Source organism: Pholis gunnellus, assembly GCF_910591455.1.
Source record: "Pholis gunnellus genome assembly, chromosome: 11".
NCBI classification, from domain to species: domain Eukaryota; kingdom Metazoa; phylum Chordata; class Actinopteri; order Perciformes; family Pholidae; genus Pholis; species Pholis gunnellus.
In genome coordinates this window covers 23,797,689-23,814,938 of record NC_136538.1, presented here as the reverse complement: position 1 = coordinate 23,814,938, position 17,250 = coordinate 23,797,689, and the positions used below count along the sequence as shown (strand labels likewise).

The 17,250-nt window shown below is 40.3% G+C and overlaps 3 protein-coding genes across 4 annotated transcripts; 2 read left to right on the top strand and 1 right to left on the bottom strand.

Moving 5' to 3' along the window:
- The first annotated feature begins 1,735 nt into the window (after window positions 1-1,735).
- On the top strand, window positions 1,736-7,538 carry LOC306702842 (follistatin-related protein 1-like). Its single transcript, XM_079168557.1, has 10 exons — window positions 1,736-1,837; window positions 2,349-2,423; window positions 5,424-5,513; window positions 5,841-5,970; window positions 6,084-6,113; window positions 6,200-6,330; window positions 6,433-6,551; window positions 6,783-6,895; window positions 7,086-7,196; window positions 7,337-7,538. The coding sequence occupies exons 2-10, from the start codon at window positions 2,349-2,351 to the stop codon at window positions 7,450-7,452; spliced, it is 915 nt and encodes a 304-aa protein (XP_079024683.1). The 5' UTR covers window positions 1,736-1,837; the 3' UTR covers window positions 7,453-7,538.
- A 393-nt stretch (window positions 7,539-7,931) lies between these two features.
- runx2a (RUNX family transcription factor 2a) lies at window positions 7,932-10,140 on the bottom strand (the record flags this gene model as incomplete). Its single annotated transcript, XM_079168437.1, has 6 exons — window positions 7,932-8,275; window positions 8,470-8,535; window positions 8,634-8,738; window positions 9,073-9,232; window positions 9,403-9,593; window positions 10,134-10,140. The coding sequence occupies 6 exons, from the start codon at window positions 10,138-10,140 to the stop codon at window positions 7,932-7,934; spliced, it is 873 nt and encodes a 290-aa protein (XP_079024563.1).
- A 194-nt stretch (window positions 10,141-10,334) lies between these two features.
- supt3h (SPT3 homolog, SAGA and STAGA complex component) lies at window positions 10,335-17,215 on the top strand. 2 transcript variants are annotated; one of them, XM_079169158.1, is made up of 13 exons: window positions 10,374-10,419; window positions 10,522-10,618; window positions 11,596-11,699; window positions 13,919-14,003; window positions 14,578-14,664; window positions 14,797-14,893; window positions 14,990-15,162; window positions 15,300-15,375; window positions 15,914-16,026; window positions 16,120-16,224; window positions 16,367-16,495; window positions 16,894-16,983; window positions 17,088-17,215. In XM_079169158.1, exons 3-13 carry the CDS (start codon window positions 11,608-11,610, stop codon window positions 17,127-17,129), a joined length of 1,089 nt encoding a protein of 362 aa, XP_079025284.1. In that variant the 5' UTR covers window positions 10,374-10,419; window positions 10,522-10,618; window positions 11,596-11,607; the 3' UTR covers window positions 17,130-17,215. The 2 variants fall into 2 exon arrangements, with proteins under 2 accessions (XP_079025283.1, XP_079025284.1); XM_079169157.1 differs by lacking the exon at window positions 10,522-10,618 and having other exon boundaries at window positions 10,335-10,419.
- The last annotated feature ends 35 nt before the right edge of the window (window positions 17,216-17,250 follow it).

Sequence of the window (17,250 nt, the reverse complement as noted above, 5' to 3'; positions counted from 1 at the left end):
CATTAACATACCTTTCCTTAAAAGAGCCCCCACACACACACACACACACACACACAAGCAAAAGATGTGCTCACACTCTGGCTGACCTCTCTGTTGTATTTTTAGAGAGCGCACCATTGGTGTTACAGCACACACCAGGCGGGTGGGTTCATCTGAACCTCATCTTCTGACGCACAGCTGCCTGTCACACCAGAGAGAGAGACAGAGCGGGACAAATTGGGAAAAACTTGATTGAACTTGACAAAAAAAACTCAAAAAGTCATCCTCTTTAAAAATGTTAGTTTCAGGAAATCATGCTGCTCTACGATTTGTCTCTGGAACATTTTAGTGTATAAGGTCACATGACATGAACTGCCTCCTCGTCTCGTGTTCTACTGACTCCTTAACTCTGCAGCATCTTTGTTTTTAATGTGTTTTTAATGTTTTTGGACCTTCATCTTGGCGTGAGCTAAGACATCTAAAACCAGAACATTTACATTTTAAAATCAGGAGCACTGAATGTACAATTCTTTGATTGGTGCAATTTTCTAGTTTGTTTGTTTTAAGTCTGTCGTCTCTCTGGTTTTGGTAATTTAGTTAACTTAATTGCAAATTTAAGGCAGCTAGCATTATAACGTTTTCGTGTCTCTGACTTGTTAAAGCATTATAGGCCTACAAATCTTTGTTCATGCTGTGTTTATTCAAATATACAACAAACAAATTCATAGAAAGAAAAAGTTGTGGCCAGGAATCAATGGTCCACTTACATTTTAAATGTGTAGGGAGAGAGAGAGAGAAAGAAAGTTTTGATGAAAATAAAAACCAATAAGGAGACTCTGTCCCCTGCTGGTCACAGTGTGACAATACAACATACTGTTTGAGAGTTTAAAGGATAGACAGATAGATAGATAGATAGATATTAGATAGATAGATGTGTGAAAAAACGGTTCCTTTAAAAATACTTACTATATATTTTTGTGTGTCGATAATTCCTATGAAAAGACAGACATGACTACAGTTCATCCAGATGAGACGGGATTATTTGGGGCGGAGATGTAGCGGTCAACAATAACATCAAAGTTAGTTAGAGTCTCACTCCCATTATGCATTAAATCAAAATGTTCTTTTCACAGTTGTTGCTGTGTAACTCTGCTCCTCTAGTGGCATATTTCGGTTAATTTGACCTCAGAAGTGACTGTTATGTGGCCTTTTTAAATATTTGAACGTGTTAATTACAGTAAATTACTAGTGCTATACAAATTACATTATATATCTTTCTGTTATGAACATTAAAGATGTTTTTTTGTAGGTTTATTGAGCATTTTGTGGTATTTAAGTGTAAAATGTAAGGCTAAACAGTGTAACTTCCCTTCCTCTTCCCTTTTGGCTGTTTAACGTTGTCTCAACATGTCAGCTGGTCGTGTGTCTTTAACTCATCATTCCTCAAGAAGACAGATTGTGTGTTTTATGTGTGTTTCAGAGGAGGGAGGAGGGAAGGAGGGAGGGAAAGAGGAAGGGAGGGGGGGGGGTTGACTCTGGACAGCTGGTCTCCTTTCTCCCTCAGCATCCCTCCTCATTCCTAACTCAGACGTTGTTTCACTGCAGAGCGAAGCAGACGGCTTCACTGATCGTTGGCTGGATATAAAACTCTTCATCTAAATGGATCCATACTGACATTCTGGATATCTGGATATGAATTAACCTCCCGATTGACTGACTGACTGACTGACTGGTTCATTGATTACTTTTGGCCGCTGAACAAAAACTGTGGAGTTACTGCTTCTTACAGGCTGTTTTAATGCTGACTGGTTGATTACAGAGCAACAGCTTCTGGACGAACTGTGGTTAGACTGGCACGGTACGCCTGCTATATCATTATTATTATTATTAGTAGTAGTATTAATAGTAGTATTGGTGTTCATAGTAATGGTAATATTAGTGGTAGTGCTGGCATTAGTAAAATAAGTAGTTTTATTGTTAAAATTGTAAATATTTGCCTTATATTCAGTTAATTTAATGATTATTTAACTCTCCTCTTTTCCCTTCTTCTCTCCTGTCCTTTTCTCTTCTCCTCTCTTCATTCCTCCTCTTGTCTCCTCTCTTCTCGTCCTCTCTCCTTTAATTTCATCACATCTCATCTCCTACCCTTTGTCCTCCTCTCCTCTATCCTCTCCTGTCCTCTCTTCTGTTTTCTCATTTTCTCATCTCCTCTCTTGGTTCCTCCTCTCATCACCTCTCTTCACCTCTTCTCTCCTTTCATCTCATCTCTTACCTTTTTTTTTTCTCCTCTCATCTCCTCTCCTCTCTCCTCTTTCCTCTTCTTCTATCCTCCTCTTCCCCCGTCTCGTCTCGTCTCCTCTCTCCTCCAGATGTTGACCGTCTCAGTGCTCCTGCTGCAGTTGCTCCTCTCCTCTCCTCCCGTCTCCTCCTCTCCTCTGGCCAAGGTAAACTCAAAGTGTGAATCAGTTGTTTTTTGTTTGTTTTGTACTTAAAACAAATATATGAGATACTGTTGACTTTCACTAATCATGACGCATTAAATAAATCACCGCGTGGGTTAATTAAAGCTGAGCAGATTGATGTTCCTGTTACGTCTTCTTGTGTTTCTGAGAAGCTACACATGAAAACAAGACAAGCATTCAGATTAAAAGCATATATTAAAGAAAAAACGGGGAAACTTTGAAACATATTTCCAGTGATGACATTTACAATTTTCTTTTAATTTCCCACTTTTCTCGAGTGTAAAATCACAAGTTGTCTCTTTAGAAAAGACTGATGTTGACCTCTGACAGCAGGAAAATAAACTAAACATGGAATATTGCCTGAAGTGTGTGTGTGTGTGTGTGTTTGTGTGTGTGTGTTTAGTTCGCACAACTTAACCTTAAGCTTATTTCAGTCAGTGTCCAGTGTTCAGGGGAACATATATTTCTGTTGTAAAGTCACTGAGCATACCATATTTGATGTCCAATGACAAACGTTTTTTTTCCATTTATATGAAACTTATTTAATGTTTTGTAGAAACATGTCATCGATGCTGCGCTAGGTTGTTTAGGGTGAAGTTGGTATGTGGAGGTGAAATGTGAAATGTGTGTTTGCTCTGAAACTGTTGCTGAAGCAGCTCCTCAGGTATGTGTGTGATTATGGCTGTCAGCAGCTCATCTTTACTGTCAGCCCCTCCAGCTGTAATCCAGCTTTAAACACACTCACTTTGTTTCCTCGGCAGCTGTTTTATCACCTTTGAGTCACAAATGCAAAATCATTCATCACATTTGTGAGACTGAGCTCAAACTAGTAAAATATAAAAAGATGTGGCTAGAGACGGCAAAGTCGGTCTGTGCGTCCACCACTTTGGTCCAGACTGAAAGATCTCAAAAACGACTGAATGTATTAGCAGAACATTTGTTGTAGACATTCATGATCCAGCACCATCGTGAGATCGACATTTAATATTTTGACTGAAATATCTCCACAACTATTGGATGACATTTGGTGAACACATTCATTGTTCCCATCTGGATAAAGAGTAAAAACGTTGGTGATCTTCTGACTGTTCCTCTAGCGCCACCATCAGGTCAAAACCTCAGTTTGTCCAACATGTGTACTTATTTATGACGACATACCTAAAAAATGAATGACACTCTCATCAGCCTCAGTTATACTTTGTATTTTAGTGGTAATTGTGTAAACGTTAGCATGCTAACAAGCTAACTTAAGACGTACAACATGATAAACATTATACGTGGACGTTAGCATGTTAGCATTGTCATTGTGAGCATGTTAGCTTGCCGGTGCTAGCTGTAGACTTAGTCTTGTTACTAAACTTATTATTTTTTAACTGTATCTGCATTTTAATCTTCGTAGTGCACAAACTGATTTGACTCTATCTTACACCAAAACAAAATACCATTACTATCGAAAATACCGAAAATACAAATTTAAGTAAAATTAAACATTTATGCAAAATAAAAAGGACTAAAACCTAATAAAAAGATAAAAATCCCTTTATGATCTTATGGTAGAGTTGTGTCATTGCAGCAGCACAGTGAAATAAAATAAAATACAATATATCGTATTAGTTGGAAGTAAAGGATTAACAACCTGTTGGACTTATATTGACTGAACAAAACAGACAACAAATCTGTAATTTAGTAAAGAGAGAGGGTAAAATAACTATATATAAAAGGCAACAAGAGAACAGATGGAGAAATAACGAAGTCAAAAAGGAAGCATGAATATATAAAATAATGAGGATGAAAAGATGAATGTAGAGGGAGGACGAGAGCAGAGGAACGAGAGAGACTGAGAGGACAGAAGATTCAAAATGAGGAGGAGAAATTGTTTAACAGGATCAGACATGAACTTGTTATTACTCCAACACACCACTGCAGTGTGTGTGTGTGTGTGTGTGTGTGTGTGTGTGTGTGTGTGTGTGTGTGTGTGTGTGTGTTTTGCTCCAGTCAGCTGTTTACTAACAGCAGGTTTGCGGTGCAGCAGATGTCAGCTGGAGGTGGCAGATGTATCTATTGTTAGTGAGTGAGTGAGTGTGCGTGTGTGTGTGTGTGTGTGTGTGTGTGTGTGTGTGTGTGTGTGTGTGTGTGTGTGAGAGTGTGTTCTTGTCTCATCTTTGTGTGCAGCAATTTGAGGTTTAGGCCCTGAGATGAAAATATAAAAAAAAGGAATATTTTTGGAAAAGTGACCACTTTTCGTGCAATCTTCTCTTCTTCTGTGGACCGTTTAGATGTAGGATTCAGATTAGAATTACTATAATTTTCTTGATTTAGGGGTCAGAGTCAGACATGTAGTTGTGATGATTAAAGTCAGGAGGGAATGCGTCATGTAACTGAGGGTCCTCACATGTGCAAACATGTATGTGTGCTGACCTGTAAGTTTACAGGAATGTGTGGAGTTTGAACGTAATCATCCGTTTAGGAGAATCTATGTTTCTAAAGTTGCGTGTGTTGAGGTGTGTGTATCGTACACTGCCAGTTTATTGGGCACACCTAGCTAAAGCTAATGCAGGCCTGCTATAAATCCTGCAGGAAGGTTACAATGTTCAGTTTTGGAGAGGCAGTTTTAGGAGACCCAGCTTTAAATCAAAAATTCAACAATGAGCTGCATCGCTGTGCAGCTGGCTCAATAATAACAAGTGTGTGTGTGTGTGTGTGTGTGTGTGTGTGTGTGTGTGAGTTGAGAAAGAGTCATTGTCATTCAAAACGGCGTGGGTCTCAGAGGGAGGTTAAAGGTCACCATCTGGAGTCTGAAACACACACTTTTCACTTCTTTTCATTGTTTCCTATATAAACCAGAAATAAATGAAAACGTGATACAGCTTTCTCTGTATGTGTGTGTGTGTGTGTGTGTGTGTGTGTGTGTGTGTGTGTGTGTGTGTGTGTGTGTGTGTGTGTGTGTGTGTGTGTGTGTGTGTGTGTGTGTGTGTGTGTCAGGATCAGTCAGTGTGTGCCAGGACTTTCTGCGGTGCAGGTCGAGAGTGTGTGTCGACCGACAGAGGAGAACCCGTCTGTCGCTGTTTACAGGTAAAAGCTGCTGAATACCAGTGGTGGAGTTAAAATACTCCATTACAAGTGAAAGTCCTGGACTGAAAATGTTACTTAAGTGCCACAAATGCACAAAAGAAAGCAATAGCATTATGTAGCCTCATAGCACAAAGACTAATTGTCGTGAATTGGAAATCTATCAAACTGCTGTAACTAGTAACTATATATATAAAATGATTGTGGTGAAATAAAACATTACCCCTGAGATGTAGTTGAGCAGATAGGAGAAAATACATGTACCTGTTCACCACTGTTCAGCAGATACTGTTTCTGCATAGTTGTCTTCTTCCTCCTCTTTCTCTGCAGCAGTGTGACGTGAGGGAGAACTGGGTCTGTGGCAGCAACGGCAGATCCTACAGGAACCACTGTGAGCTGCACAGAGACGCCTGCATCACCCAGACCAAGATACATGTGGAGCACAGAGGACACTGTCTGGGTCAGTGCACACACACACACACACACACAAATACATCCTTCACACACACCTACAGACAGTTAAAGCAGTGTGTGTGTGAGTTGTGACAATTATTTGTGTGTTTCTATTTGCAGAGAAACCAACAAAGACAGATGTGAGCCCCAGTAAGTCTGCAGCTTGAAAATGACAGAAGTTTCCCTTTAAGAGAACTCTCATTTATTGACGTTAAGCGTTTTATTTGTGCGTGTAGTGGTGTGCTTCCTGTCGGACCGTGATTGGCTGAGAGAGAGAGCGATCCAGTGGGTTCAGGAGGAGGTTGAATCTGACAACTTGGCCTCAAATGTGACCTCAGCCGATACGCTCCTGCAAACCTACTTCAAGGTACAACTTTTTGACGACTGGACAACCTGAGAAATTATGAGCTGTAGGAGAATAACTGAAAGAGATATTTAAGATCTAACTTACTGTGTTTGTGTGTTACAGACGTACGATGACGGGGATTCAGTGCTCGACTCCAAAGAGTTCCTGAGCTTCCTGAAGCACAATGAGACGGCCCTCAACCTCACGTACTCTAATACTCTGGAGACTAACACGCTGCTGAGGTACACACACACACACACACACACACACACACACACACACACACACACACACACACACAGAAGAAGATAAAGGTTGGGAGTGTGGTTGTTAAGACGTTACAAGCATAATTTCTATTTTATACAAACGGAAAACAACTTAACAGCAAATTTGATTTGTGTTAAATATGATTTTCTGTAAACAAAACATTTGAATCAGTAGTTAAGGTCGCTCACTCTCTGTCTGTGTCTCAGGTCTCTGTGTGTCGATGCTTTGATTGAGCTGTCGGATGAAAACGCAGACTGGAAGCTGAGTTTAACGGAGTTCATCAACTGTCTGACCCCCACCTACCATCCATATGAGAGAAGTAACGAAACACACATGAAGTATCCACGTTCGAATAGCGATGTTTATTTATTATTTAAAAAATAAATTTGAACCTGAAGACTGAAAAACTCAACCGTATCAGATTGTTTAAGAGGTTCACTAGTTGTGTTTTTCTTACCTGCGTGTGTTCTTCTGTGTGTGCGTGTGTGTGTGTGTGTGTGTGTGTGAAGAGTGTGCTCTGGAGGATGAGGTGCTCGAGGACGGAGCTGAAACTCAGATGGAGTGTAACAAGTGTGTGTGTGCTTGTGGAAACTGGGTCTGCACCGCTCTGACCTGCAACGGTGAGGACACACACGCAAATATATATATTTATAATAGTTAGCCTGTTTGGATATAATATTTGGAGCTCATGGGCTTTTTCTTTTCCATCAGCTGCTGTGTGTGTTTTTATTTCTTTGCGACGTGATGATCTGTATTTCAGGAGAGCATCAGGTAGAGGAGGACGTTAAGGAAGGAGCAGAAGAAGAAATGACAGAAGAGGAGTGGAGCAGGAGAGTGGCCGAACTCAACGCTTTACAGGAAGACAGTCAACACTGAACCTGTAACCCATTCATCATTAGTCTCCTTAAGTTGTAATAAAAAGTTTATAAATACACTATTTATTTATTTTTGCAAACAGCAGAACACAGCAATATTCAGAAGGTTGACTCATTGTTAATTGTTTCATTGTAAATGAAATACTTTATTTTGTGTAGTCAGTTTGAGAAATTAATGTTGCAAATGAACTGTTGCTCTAATAAACTTATAAACACTTTATTGTTTAACAAATTAATTATGAAATCCTGAAAGACTTTCATAGAAAGGGGGAAACTGTGACACTGTGTTATATTTTTTATTTATTGTTTAAACCAATGTATATTGTTAAATAATCATTGAATAATAATCAGAAACAATAAAATAACAAATACATATTTTCATAACAATGCAATAAATAAGAACATCAAAATCACGGCAAACAAAAGTTTTTTTCTCGCAAAACTCGCAAAATACTTTATTTAAAGATGATCATCCAGTAATCAATAAGGCCTCCAGACAGGCTCCTCCCCTCTTATAGAGAGACACGCCCCTTCAATGTAATTGGCCAGAGTTGTGACCACGTTGCGGTCCTCCCCCGTGGTTTGGAACGTTTGGTTCGGTCCATAGTAGAAGCTGCCCGGCTGGAACGGACCACTGTGGCTCAGCGGAGGGGGAGGAGGAGCAGAGGACAAGAAGGAGCTGTACGCTGGGGGCTGGGTGGAGTAAGAGAGGGCGGGCAGGTGGTGCATTCTGGGACTTGGAGTGAAGGAGGAAGCCAGAGAGGTCATCTGGCCACGGAACGACGGCTCATTGGTCCACAGAGAAGAGGAAAATGATCTACAATCTGGAGAGAGGCAACAACAACAACAGTTTGATCACACAAACAAACATAATATCAAACATGAAAGTCGTAGAACATAGGTCCACGAGGTTATTCCAGAGCTTTCAGCTGCATCGCATGGTCTTCCTCCGCAGTAATAAACTTCATGCTGCAGCCGTCTTTCAAGTTTAACATAATTATGCTTTTAAACAACAAACCTGATGATGAAGTGCTGCTGCTTGGTAACCGGAAAACTCCTGACTTCACCTCCTTCTGCCTCTGTCCTGAGAGAGAAGCAGAGAAGAAGAGTCAGTGAAGAGTGATTCTGACTGAAAGCGTTGGATTTAAACCACCATGTTTGTTCTCTCCGGTGTGAACTGACGTCTGGGCAGCCGCTGTCCGTCCACGGTGACCTTTATGGCTCGGTGCACGGTGGCGATCTGAGGCGGCGACGTCAGCACATTGATGGAAAGTGTGAAGCTCTTGCCTGGAAAAAACAACAACAATTCACATGTTCAGGAAAGTAATAGAGGCTTTAGAAGTAATTTAAGGTAACAACAAACCATACAAATGTACTGCCGTCTGAGACAAACTTTGTATTTTGGGTCATATAAATGAAGTTAACTGGTTTAGATTGATCACTGATTGAATATTCCTGTCTTCTGTCTGTTTATCCTTCTAACTTTAAGATTATCATCTGAGATAAAAGGCAAAACCTCCTCTAATTGACTGTCTCATTTCTGTGTAAGGGAGGGTGTTTAAATTACAAAACGTCTCCTACTCCATGTTTGTGTTTATTACTGTAAGTATTGCATCACTACCTCTCCCGCTGCGGCCTATGAAGCGCAGGTCATTAAAGTGGGCGTGGCCTTGCTTCATGGTGGCCGTGGCATTGCGTAGCTCGGCGCTGCTGTTGTCGTCGTTGCCGGCCATCACTGTGACGACCACGCCGTCGGGTACGTCGTTCCCCAGGGACACCACCTGGAGGATGCAGGAAGAGTTGAGACCGGTCCTTCAGTCAATATGGTCAATATGGAATACTAAACTCTGCAGGGGCAAAATATCCACAGGACATGTGATGACCTTTGACATTAGGCAGACAGACAGACAGACAGACAGACAGACAGACAGACAGACAGATGGTTCCTCACAGTGAAGGCCCTCGGCAGCGTCTTGTTGCACCTCCAGTGCAGCGGCAGGCTGCTGCAGAGGAAGTTTGGGCTGTCGGTCTGCACCAGGCCTCTGGGTGGCGCTGTGCTGCGCTGGTGGCGGGACCTCACCTCCTGGTCGTCCGGGTGGTGGCTGGTGGGCGATGGTGTTGGCTGACGCTTCACCGCAGGATCTGAGAGGGAGCAACAGAGAGATCAATTCTCTAAAATGTTGGCCATATTTGTCTTTAAATATATTTATTTTTTTGCTGAAATCAAAATTCATGACATGTCTTCTAATAAGACAGTAAACTCTTAAAACCTTTTTAGTTTAAGTTCATGATAAAACTCAGCTCAAGTCTTCATAGACTGGAATGTACATTTTTTTTAAATATGATATGCTTGTTTTTAACATCTCATTTAAACTGGTCTTTCAAAATAATTTCGGTACGGCTGAATTATTCAATTAACCATGCGTTGATGTGTAGGCTTTATTGATTCAGCTTGCATTTCTCTGGCTAATTTGTGCAAATTGATAATCTTTCTTATATTTTGTTTTATTTGCACTCTATATATTTGTGCTCTGTCCGACACTGTACTGCTAATGCTGCACGACAATTTCCCTCGTGGTGAATAAAGTTGTATCTTATGTTATTAGCGGTAACTATGGACTGCATGTCTGGAGCAAAGTATTGTTTCCATTGACTGTATATAAGTTTGTTTCCTTTGTTCACCACTCATTTTAGCTGCTAAATCCAATACATTTTAGAAAATATGAAGTATGGGATGCTTAGTATTTTCTTTTTAACGAACAGAACAAAACCAGAAACTATTTAAATAACCATTGTTTTGGAGTAAGAAGACGTCTTTTGACCAGGAAGTGTAGAAAACTACAACTACCAAAAACGCAGCGCGTCCTCATTCGATCTACGTCATAAAATCGCGCCGAAAATAACAAGAAATCGAAAAAGCGTCAACAAGAGCGGCAACAACGTTTTCTCCTGAACGACTTAACGTTAGGTGAACATTTCAAACTATTTGTGGACCTTTTAGTCTTCCTCTCCTCTTCATCGTGTCTGTTTCTCTTTCTCTCTCCTCTTCATTGTGTTTCCTTCACCGCAGTGTTTGAATACGAGGGAGCTGCGCTGTATTATCATTCAGATTCCACTGCCGGAGGGGAAGTTACTGCGGTCACACCACCTGTCCACCTGTCCACCCTGTATGTGTGTGTGTGTGTGTGTGTGTGTGTGTGTGTGTGTGTGTGTGTGTGTGTGTGTGTGTGTGTGTGTGTGTGTGTGTGTGTGTGTGTGTGTGTGTGTGTGTGTGTGTTAGTGTGTTCCTGTTTGTTTGTTTCTGTGTGCGTGTTAGTGTTTGTTTCTGTGTGTGTGTGTGTGTGTGTGTGTGTGTTGATGTGCCTCAGCTCTCTTCTGCTATCTTGTTATTTTAGTCTCAGCTTCACTTCTGATGACTCGTTGTGTTTTTAGACTAAATGATGCTCACGTGTTACATTACAGACTATATTTAGACCAGTGACTGACCAGTGACAGTGACATTGACACATTGTATTTGTGTTTTGGGAGGAAATATTTTAGTTTTTTTTTAATTTCACATATGAGAGACGTTTAAAGTCCTGCATTCAAAACCTTAGTACTTAGAGCATAAGTTCTCATTAAGCAGTAAAATGTTCCCTGTCAGTGTTTTACTATAATATATGATGTTTCTGAATGAATACAACAGCTGTATTAATGTGTGTGTTGCATTTTAACTCTTTTTATATACTATAGCAATCATCATTGTTTGTAGCGTCTCTGTCCTGTGAGAACCACGTATCTCTAAAAAGAACACAAGCTTTGTGACGATGCGTCTTCCAGCTGATCCAAGAGGCTTTTTAAAACACTTTGTTTAGCTTAAGAAGGATTTTCTCTACATATTGAAGGAAACACTTCATCCTTCAGTTCATCACAAACATTCAACATCATCACATCCGGAGATACGTAGCAAGTAATCTGTAAAGTAACTAAAGCTGTCAGACAAATGTAGTGGAGTAGAAGTATCAAGTTGCATGAAATACTCAAGTAAAAGTAACTGCAGCCTGTAAAATGTGACACACGCGTTGCTCTCTGCTTGCACGGTGAGCTACAATGATCCTTCAGTTAAATGTGATCTGCTAGTTTAATGCAGATGTGTTTTCATCAGGTGGCTGTGGTGATGAGCAGTCCCATGGCTGGCTCCGCTGCCTCCAGTTCTAAAGAGCGTCCAGCATCCAGGATCAGTTTCATCCCAGAGCTGCAGAGCATGATGTAAGGCACACACACAGACACACACACACACACACACACACACACACAGACACAAGACTCACCCCAGTACAGCATCGGGCTGGTGCTGCTGAACAGACTGTTTGAAGCCATAAAAACCTGTTTAACAAATGACAGAGAAAGTGTTTCAGTTTATTATAATCTGTAAATAAAGACTAAAAGACGTCCTTAAACAGTCCACAAGCCTTCGTTTTGATACATTGTGTTTACACTCAAAGCATTCCTTTTTACTGACTAAAGTATGAGCTTAAATAAGAAAGAGATCTAATGAAAGGAACACTTTCTGTGACTGGCGTTGTTAAGGCATTTTAAATCAAATGTAAATAGTTCACAAGCGTGTGAAAGAAATATCACGATACCATCGTCCCGTAATAAAGATCAATGCACATTTAAGATATCATCCCTTTTACTTCACAAGATTCAAATCACTAGTTAAGACTCAAAGTATGAACTAATTGGAATAAGTAGAGAAGGAACACAATGAAGACGATTAACATGAAATGTAGTTGAATTAATGTCCACATTTAACTAAACTATCTTCACAGTAGAGGTGAAACGATGGATCGATGAGTCGATCAGCATAGAGTTAATGAGCTATTCAAATATATTATATATATATATTTAGATCATTTATTAATCGTTTCTGACATTGTAATATGATCTAGTTCGTTTGTTTTTCTTTGCAGTAAACTGATTGTTGGTCAGACAACATGAACAACAGGTAGACGTCTTTGCAATCATAGATTTTCACCATTCTGACGTTTTCTAGACAAAACTCGTCATCAATTTATCAAAGAATTAATAAAAACAATCTTTCATTGCATCTACTTAACTCAATGTATAGTTACTAAAGAACAAAGTCACAGTAGTTCTCTTCAAAACACTTTATCAAAAGAAAACAAATATTAGAAATGAATCTTCCGCTATCATGAGTCGACTATACATCCTTATAGTTTAAATATTAAGATTACAGATACTTCATACATATTTACAATGTGCACTGTTTTTTTATCTGTAGAGGGAAAAACCACAAGGAATTGATTTCCTGCCTCAAAATTAGGTTTTTCTTTGGGTTTTTCAAAAGAAGCCACATGCGTGGTGTGGCCTCATTAGTGTGTGTGTGTGTGTGTGTGTGTGTGTGTGTGTGTGTGTGTGTGTGTGTGTGTGTGTGTGTGTGTGTGTGTGTGTGTGTGTTTTGGGGTACTCACCTTGTGTCGTGTGTGTGTGTGTGTGAGCTGCAGAAAGCTGGTGTTGGTGGTCAGAGAGGCTGAAACCAAACTAAACCCCAAAACCTAAAACCAACGATCAGCCTGAAGCCAACCTGCCCACAACCCCAAACCAAAGCCTCTCTCACCTGTGTGATTGACAGCTGCAAACAGCCAATCACAGCACAGGGGTGGGGGGGGGAGGGTAGGGGGCGGGGGGGTCTGTTTGTTGTTTGTCTGTACAGAGAGACGGAGGGATGGAGAAGGAAAGAGCTTCAGGATGTGGGTTTAGGTTAGACTGCCATCATGGAAGTGGCTATTCTGGATGCAAATTGAGGTTTGACCAAATCGTGGTCAAAGTGAGTGAGTGAGTGTGGGGGGGGGGGGGGGGCATGTTGAGTTCAGTGTGTGTGTGTGTCAGTGAGGGTCCGAGAGAGAAACTGATAGAGAACTAGAGATGCAGACTTCAGATATGTCATTTAGTATGTTTAGAGAGCACAAAGCTGCACTCGGTACCGGTTTACGGCAGTTTTCGGTGTTTGACATTTCAGCAGGTATTTAAAAGTATTGAGGTTTAAAACCGAGCTCAGGTCCTCTGATGACAATAGCTTCAATGCTGTTAAATTACTAGAGCTTTCTCGCAGTTTATTCCTGTTAATTCTATGTAATTAGATTAAATAATGCAAGATATTTACATATGAATAAATGCAATTCATGTCTACATCGATTCTCTTTATTGTTTGTCCGTTTATTCTAATAAATGGACAAGCTTGAGAAGTTATAATAAGCAGCGACAGCTTAAGTCTTCTTCAACAGAAAATAATGATAAAAATAACTCACAGCACTGAGCTCGTAGATTTACAAGTTATCTCTCAGATAAGAAAAAGCCAAATAGTTTCACTTCAAACGCTTTGAGAATACTTATCACCTGCAGTCTGACTTCAGAGGGTCCGGCTCTGCGTCGCTGATCAACACGTTGTGTCTTTTGTGCGTCAGGTTCGCGCTGGGAGACGCTCGCAGGCCGCCGCACGAGACGGCAGCTCTGGTGGAGGACATTGTGCACACGCAGCTCATCACGATGGTAACATAGACACAGTGCACTCGTACCACAGACACCACGGTGGAGCAAGTATCCAGATGTTTTAACTAAGTAGAGGAGCAGTGATACTACAGTGGAAAGATATCACTTTAAATGTGCAGCTCTTAAAAGTGGAGTTAATTGTATTTCTTTATTTACTGCTGAGTAGTTTTAGGAGCTCAAGCTGTGATAGTTCATCATTCTGTTAAGTAGTATTTTATATTATTAATCTTTTAAACCAGTGCAGTGGTGGTTAATAGTTTATTTTTAAGCCTTTTTGAAAAGCAGATGTTAGTTTCAGAATTTTTTTTAAGACCTGAAAGCTTAAATTTGGCATTTTTTATGTTCGTCATAGATCGTTCCAGAGTTTAAACAGACTTTAGACTTGATTCCACAGAAATGAAAGATCATGATAACAATCTAAAATATAAAATCTCAAACTTTCTGTTTATAGCTGATGAGAGAATACAGAGTACGGGCTGTTTATCATCGTGGTAACTTCAGATTGTTAATGTAAATCACTTGATGATTAATGTAATTTAATGGTGCAAGTTTAACCCGTGTGTTTATTTATCAGCTGCATCAGGCCTGTGAGGGGGCGTGTCTTCGTGGGTCGAGGGTCATTTCAGCCGAGGACATCCTGTTCCTGATGAGGCGGGACAAGGTAAACAAAACAAAACAAAACAAAAACAAAATTCAGAGCCTCTCTGTGATTTGAAGGATTGCCTCCGTGTATGTATTGGATCTCCTCACCTTCCTTTTGTCTCGCTTCAATGCTTCGATGTCTCCTGACCAGAGGAAGGTGGCGAGGTTATTGAAATATCTCCAGTTCAGAGATTATAAATCCAAACTACTCAAATCTCTGGAGGACGACGAGATGCAGCAAGAAACGGGTACATGCACGCTCACACACACAAAAAGTTTTTAATGGCATCGATATGTTTGAGATATGAACTTTTAATTTCATATATATGTTTTTCTCTTTGCAGACAGGTCGGCCGGTGCTGCAGGCGCTGCAGGCGCTGCAGGCGCCGCTGCTGGCGGAAACCAGCGGAGGCAGCGATTGGCTCAGGACTTTCTGGTGGGCATGGATCAGACTGGAGAGCTCCTGTCATTGGCTGAGCGGCAGGAAGTAGACCCCATCAAACAGGAGCGCATGGAGGTATGAGGTCATCGGGATGGTCATGACACACTGGCGTGCGGCGCTGATTTGACTGTAGACAACCAGCACGTTTTAAGATTGATGATGATTATTGTGATTATTAATTGTTCATGTTTTGTTTGTCTTTGCATCTTCAGCGTTTAGAGCGTCAGACTCGAACTATGGACCAGGGGCAGTACTCTGAGTTCTGTGAGAGTCGACAGCTCAGTTTTGGTGAGATTTTAATCAAGATATCATGTGACTCTCTAATAAAGAGATAAAAATCAAAGAGAGATAGTTTGTAGAGCTGTCTTTTGTTGTAATGCGTGCACGTTAATGATGCAGCCGGTTTAAATGAAACGAAGCATTTCAACATGTTCTACAGGACTAAAGTTTCAGATGACCAAATATAGTTAATTAAAAATGTGTAAAAGATGATTACTACAAGGTGTCAAAGATCAATAAATCTGTTGATTATTTTCTTGATTTGTAAAATGTCAGAAAATTTAAAGAAATAAAGCCCACGACAATGTCCCAGAAATACAAATCATCTTCAAATTTCAGTCCAAAACACAAAATGTATTCAGTTTACAATATAAAAGAGAAAAGTAAACAATATTGGAATAAAGAAGATGGAATTAGAACTTATTTTACTTGCTAATTGACAGTTAAACCAGTATCAAAACTGTTCTGTCCATTGACTGATTGATTAATTGTTTCAGTATTAAACTCAACTAAACGGTGTTTTGTGGGCACGTGAATATGTTTCCAGCAAAGAAGGCGTCGAAGTTTCGAGACTGGCTCGACTGCAGCAGTTTGGAGATAAAACCCAACAGCGTCTCCATGGAGATCCTGTCCTACCTGGCCTATGAGACCGTTGCTCAGGTAGCCTGTTGAGTCATGATGTCACACATATACAGTTAATGGACCTACGTTATACGTGTGTGTGGTTAAACACTTTTCTTTATCCTTTCCCAGATTGTGGATTTGTCTCTGTTGGTAAAGCAAGAAATGACTGCAAAAACAAATCCCATCAGTCATGTGATCTCTGCCAGCTACATCCAGTACAACACTCATACTGAGGTACACACACACACACACACACACACACACACACACACACACACTACGGTAATCATCTCACATTCAGTTGTTCCTAATCACTAAAACTAGGATAACACAGTTACATTTTAGTCAGAAAATAACATGTTTTCCATCTTTCCAGGTAAAGAGGGATCCAGACTCACCTGAAGCCACTCCCCCTTCTACTCCAGGCTCCTCCCACTCATCAAAGCCCCTCCCACAGGGTAACGGCACTCTCGACGGCAGGACAAGACAGAGAAAACGCAAAAAGGTGTTTTTTATTTTCTACATTGTAGATTAATACTGAACACATCAAAACTACGAGAATTTGAGGGATTATGTAGTAAACAAAACAAAAAGATCTTGGATAAAAACAAAATATCCATATTTTAGATCACACAGGAATATCTTTAGCGTAACCAAATTTGTGTTAAAACATTTTTATTTAAATGTAGTGAAAAATGTCATAATGTACCTAGTGTTTGTGTATAAACATGTATTTCTGATAGACAAATTAATTTGATAAATAAAATATGTTTTCAATGACTAATACAGTGAATGTAATGAATATCTGAATAATCTTCTGACAGTGTTGACTCGTCTGTTAGAACCCGACATATGCAGACATGCCGCTGGTGTCCTGTGACGTAATAATCCTCTTTGTTTCAGAGCTCTCCGGCTACAGTGGAGCCTCCTAGTGGAGCCATCCAGCCCTGTCACATCAGAGAGGCCATCAGGAGATACAACTACAGACACACAGTACGTACACAACACAGTACATTCACACAACTATCCGTCATATTTAAAGTTCTTTGTTTCAGTATTATTTGACTGACTTGACGTTTGTTGAATCTCTGTCTCAGAGTGCTTATTGGAGGAGTGGGATGGCCTTCCTCGCCTGCTGAACATCAACCGTAATAAAAGTACCTGCATGAATATTTTTTGTTGTAATACAAGACTTTTCATTAAGCCCTTGTTTGTATTTCTGAGAAACAGACTGATTCACTAAGACTCTGTTAGAATACA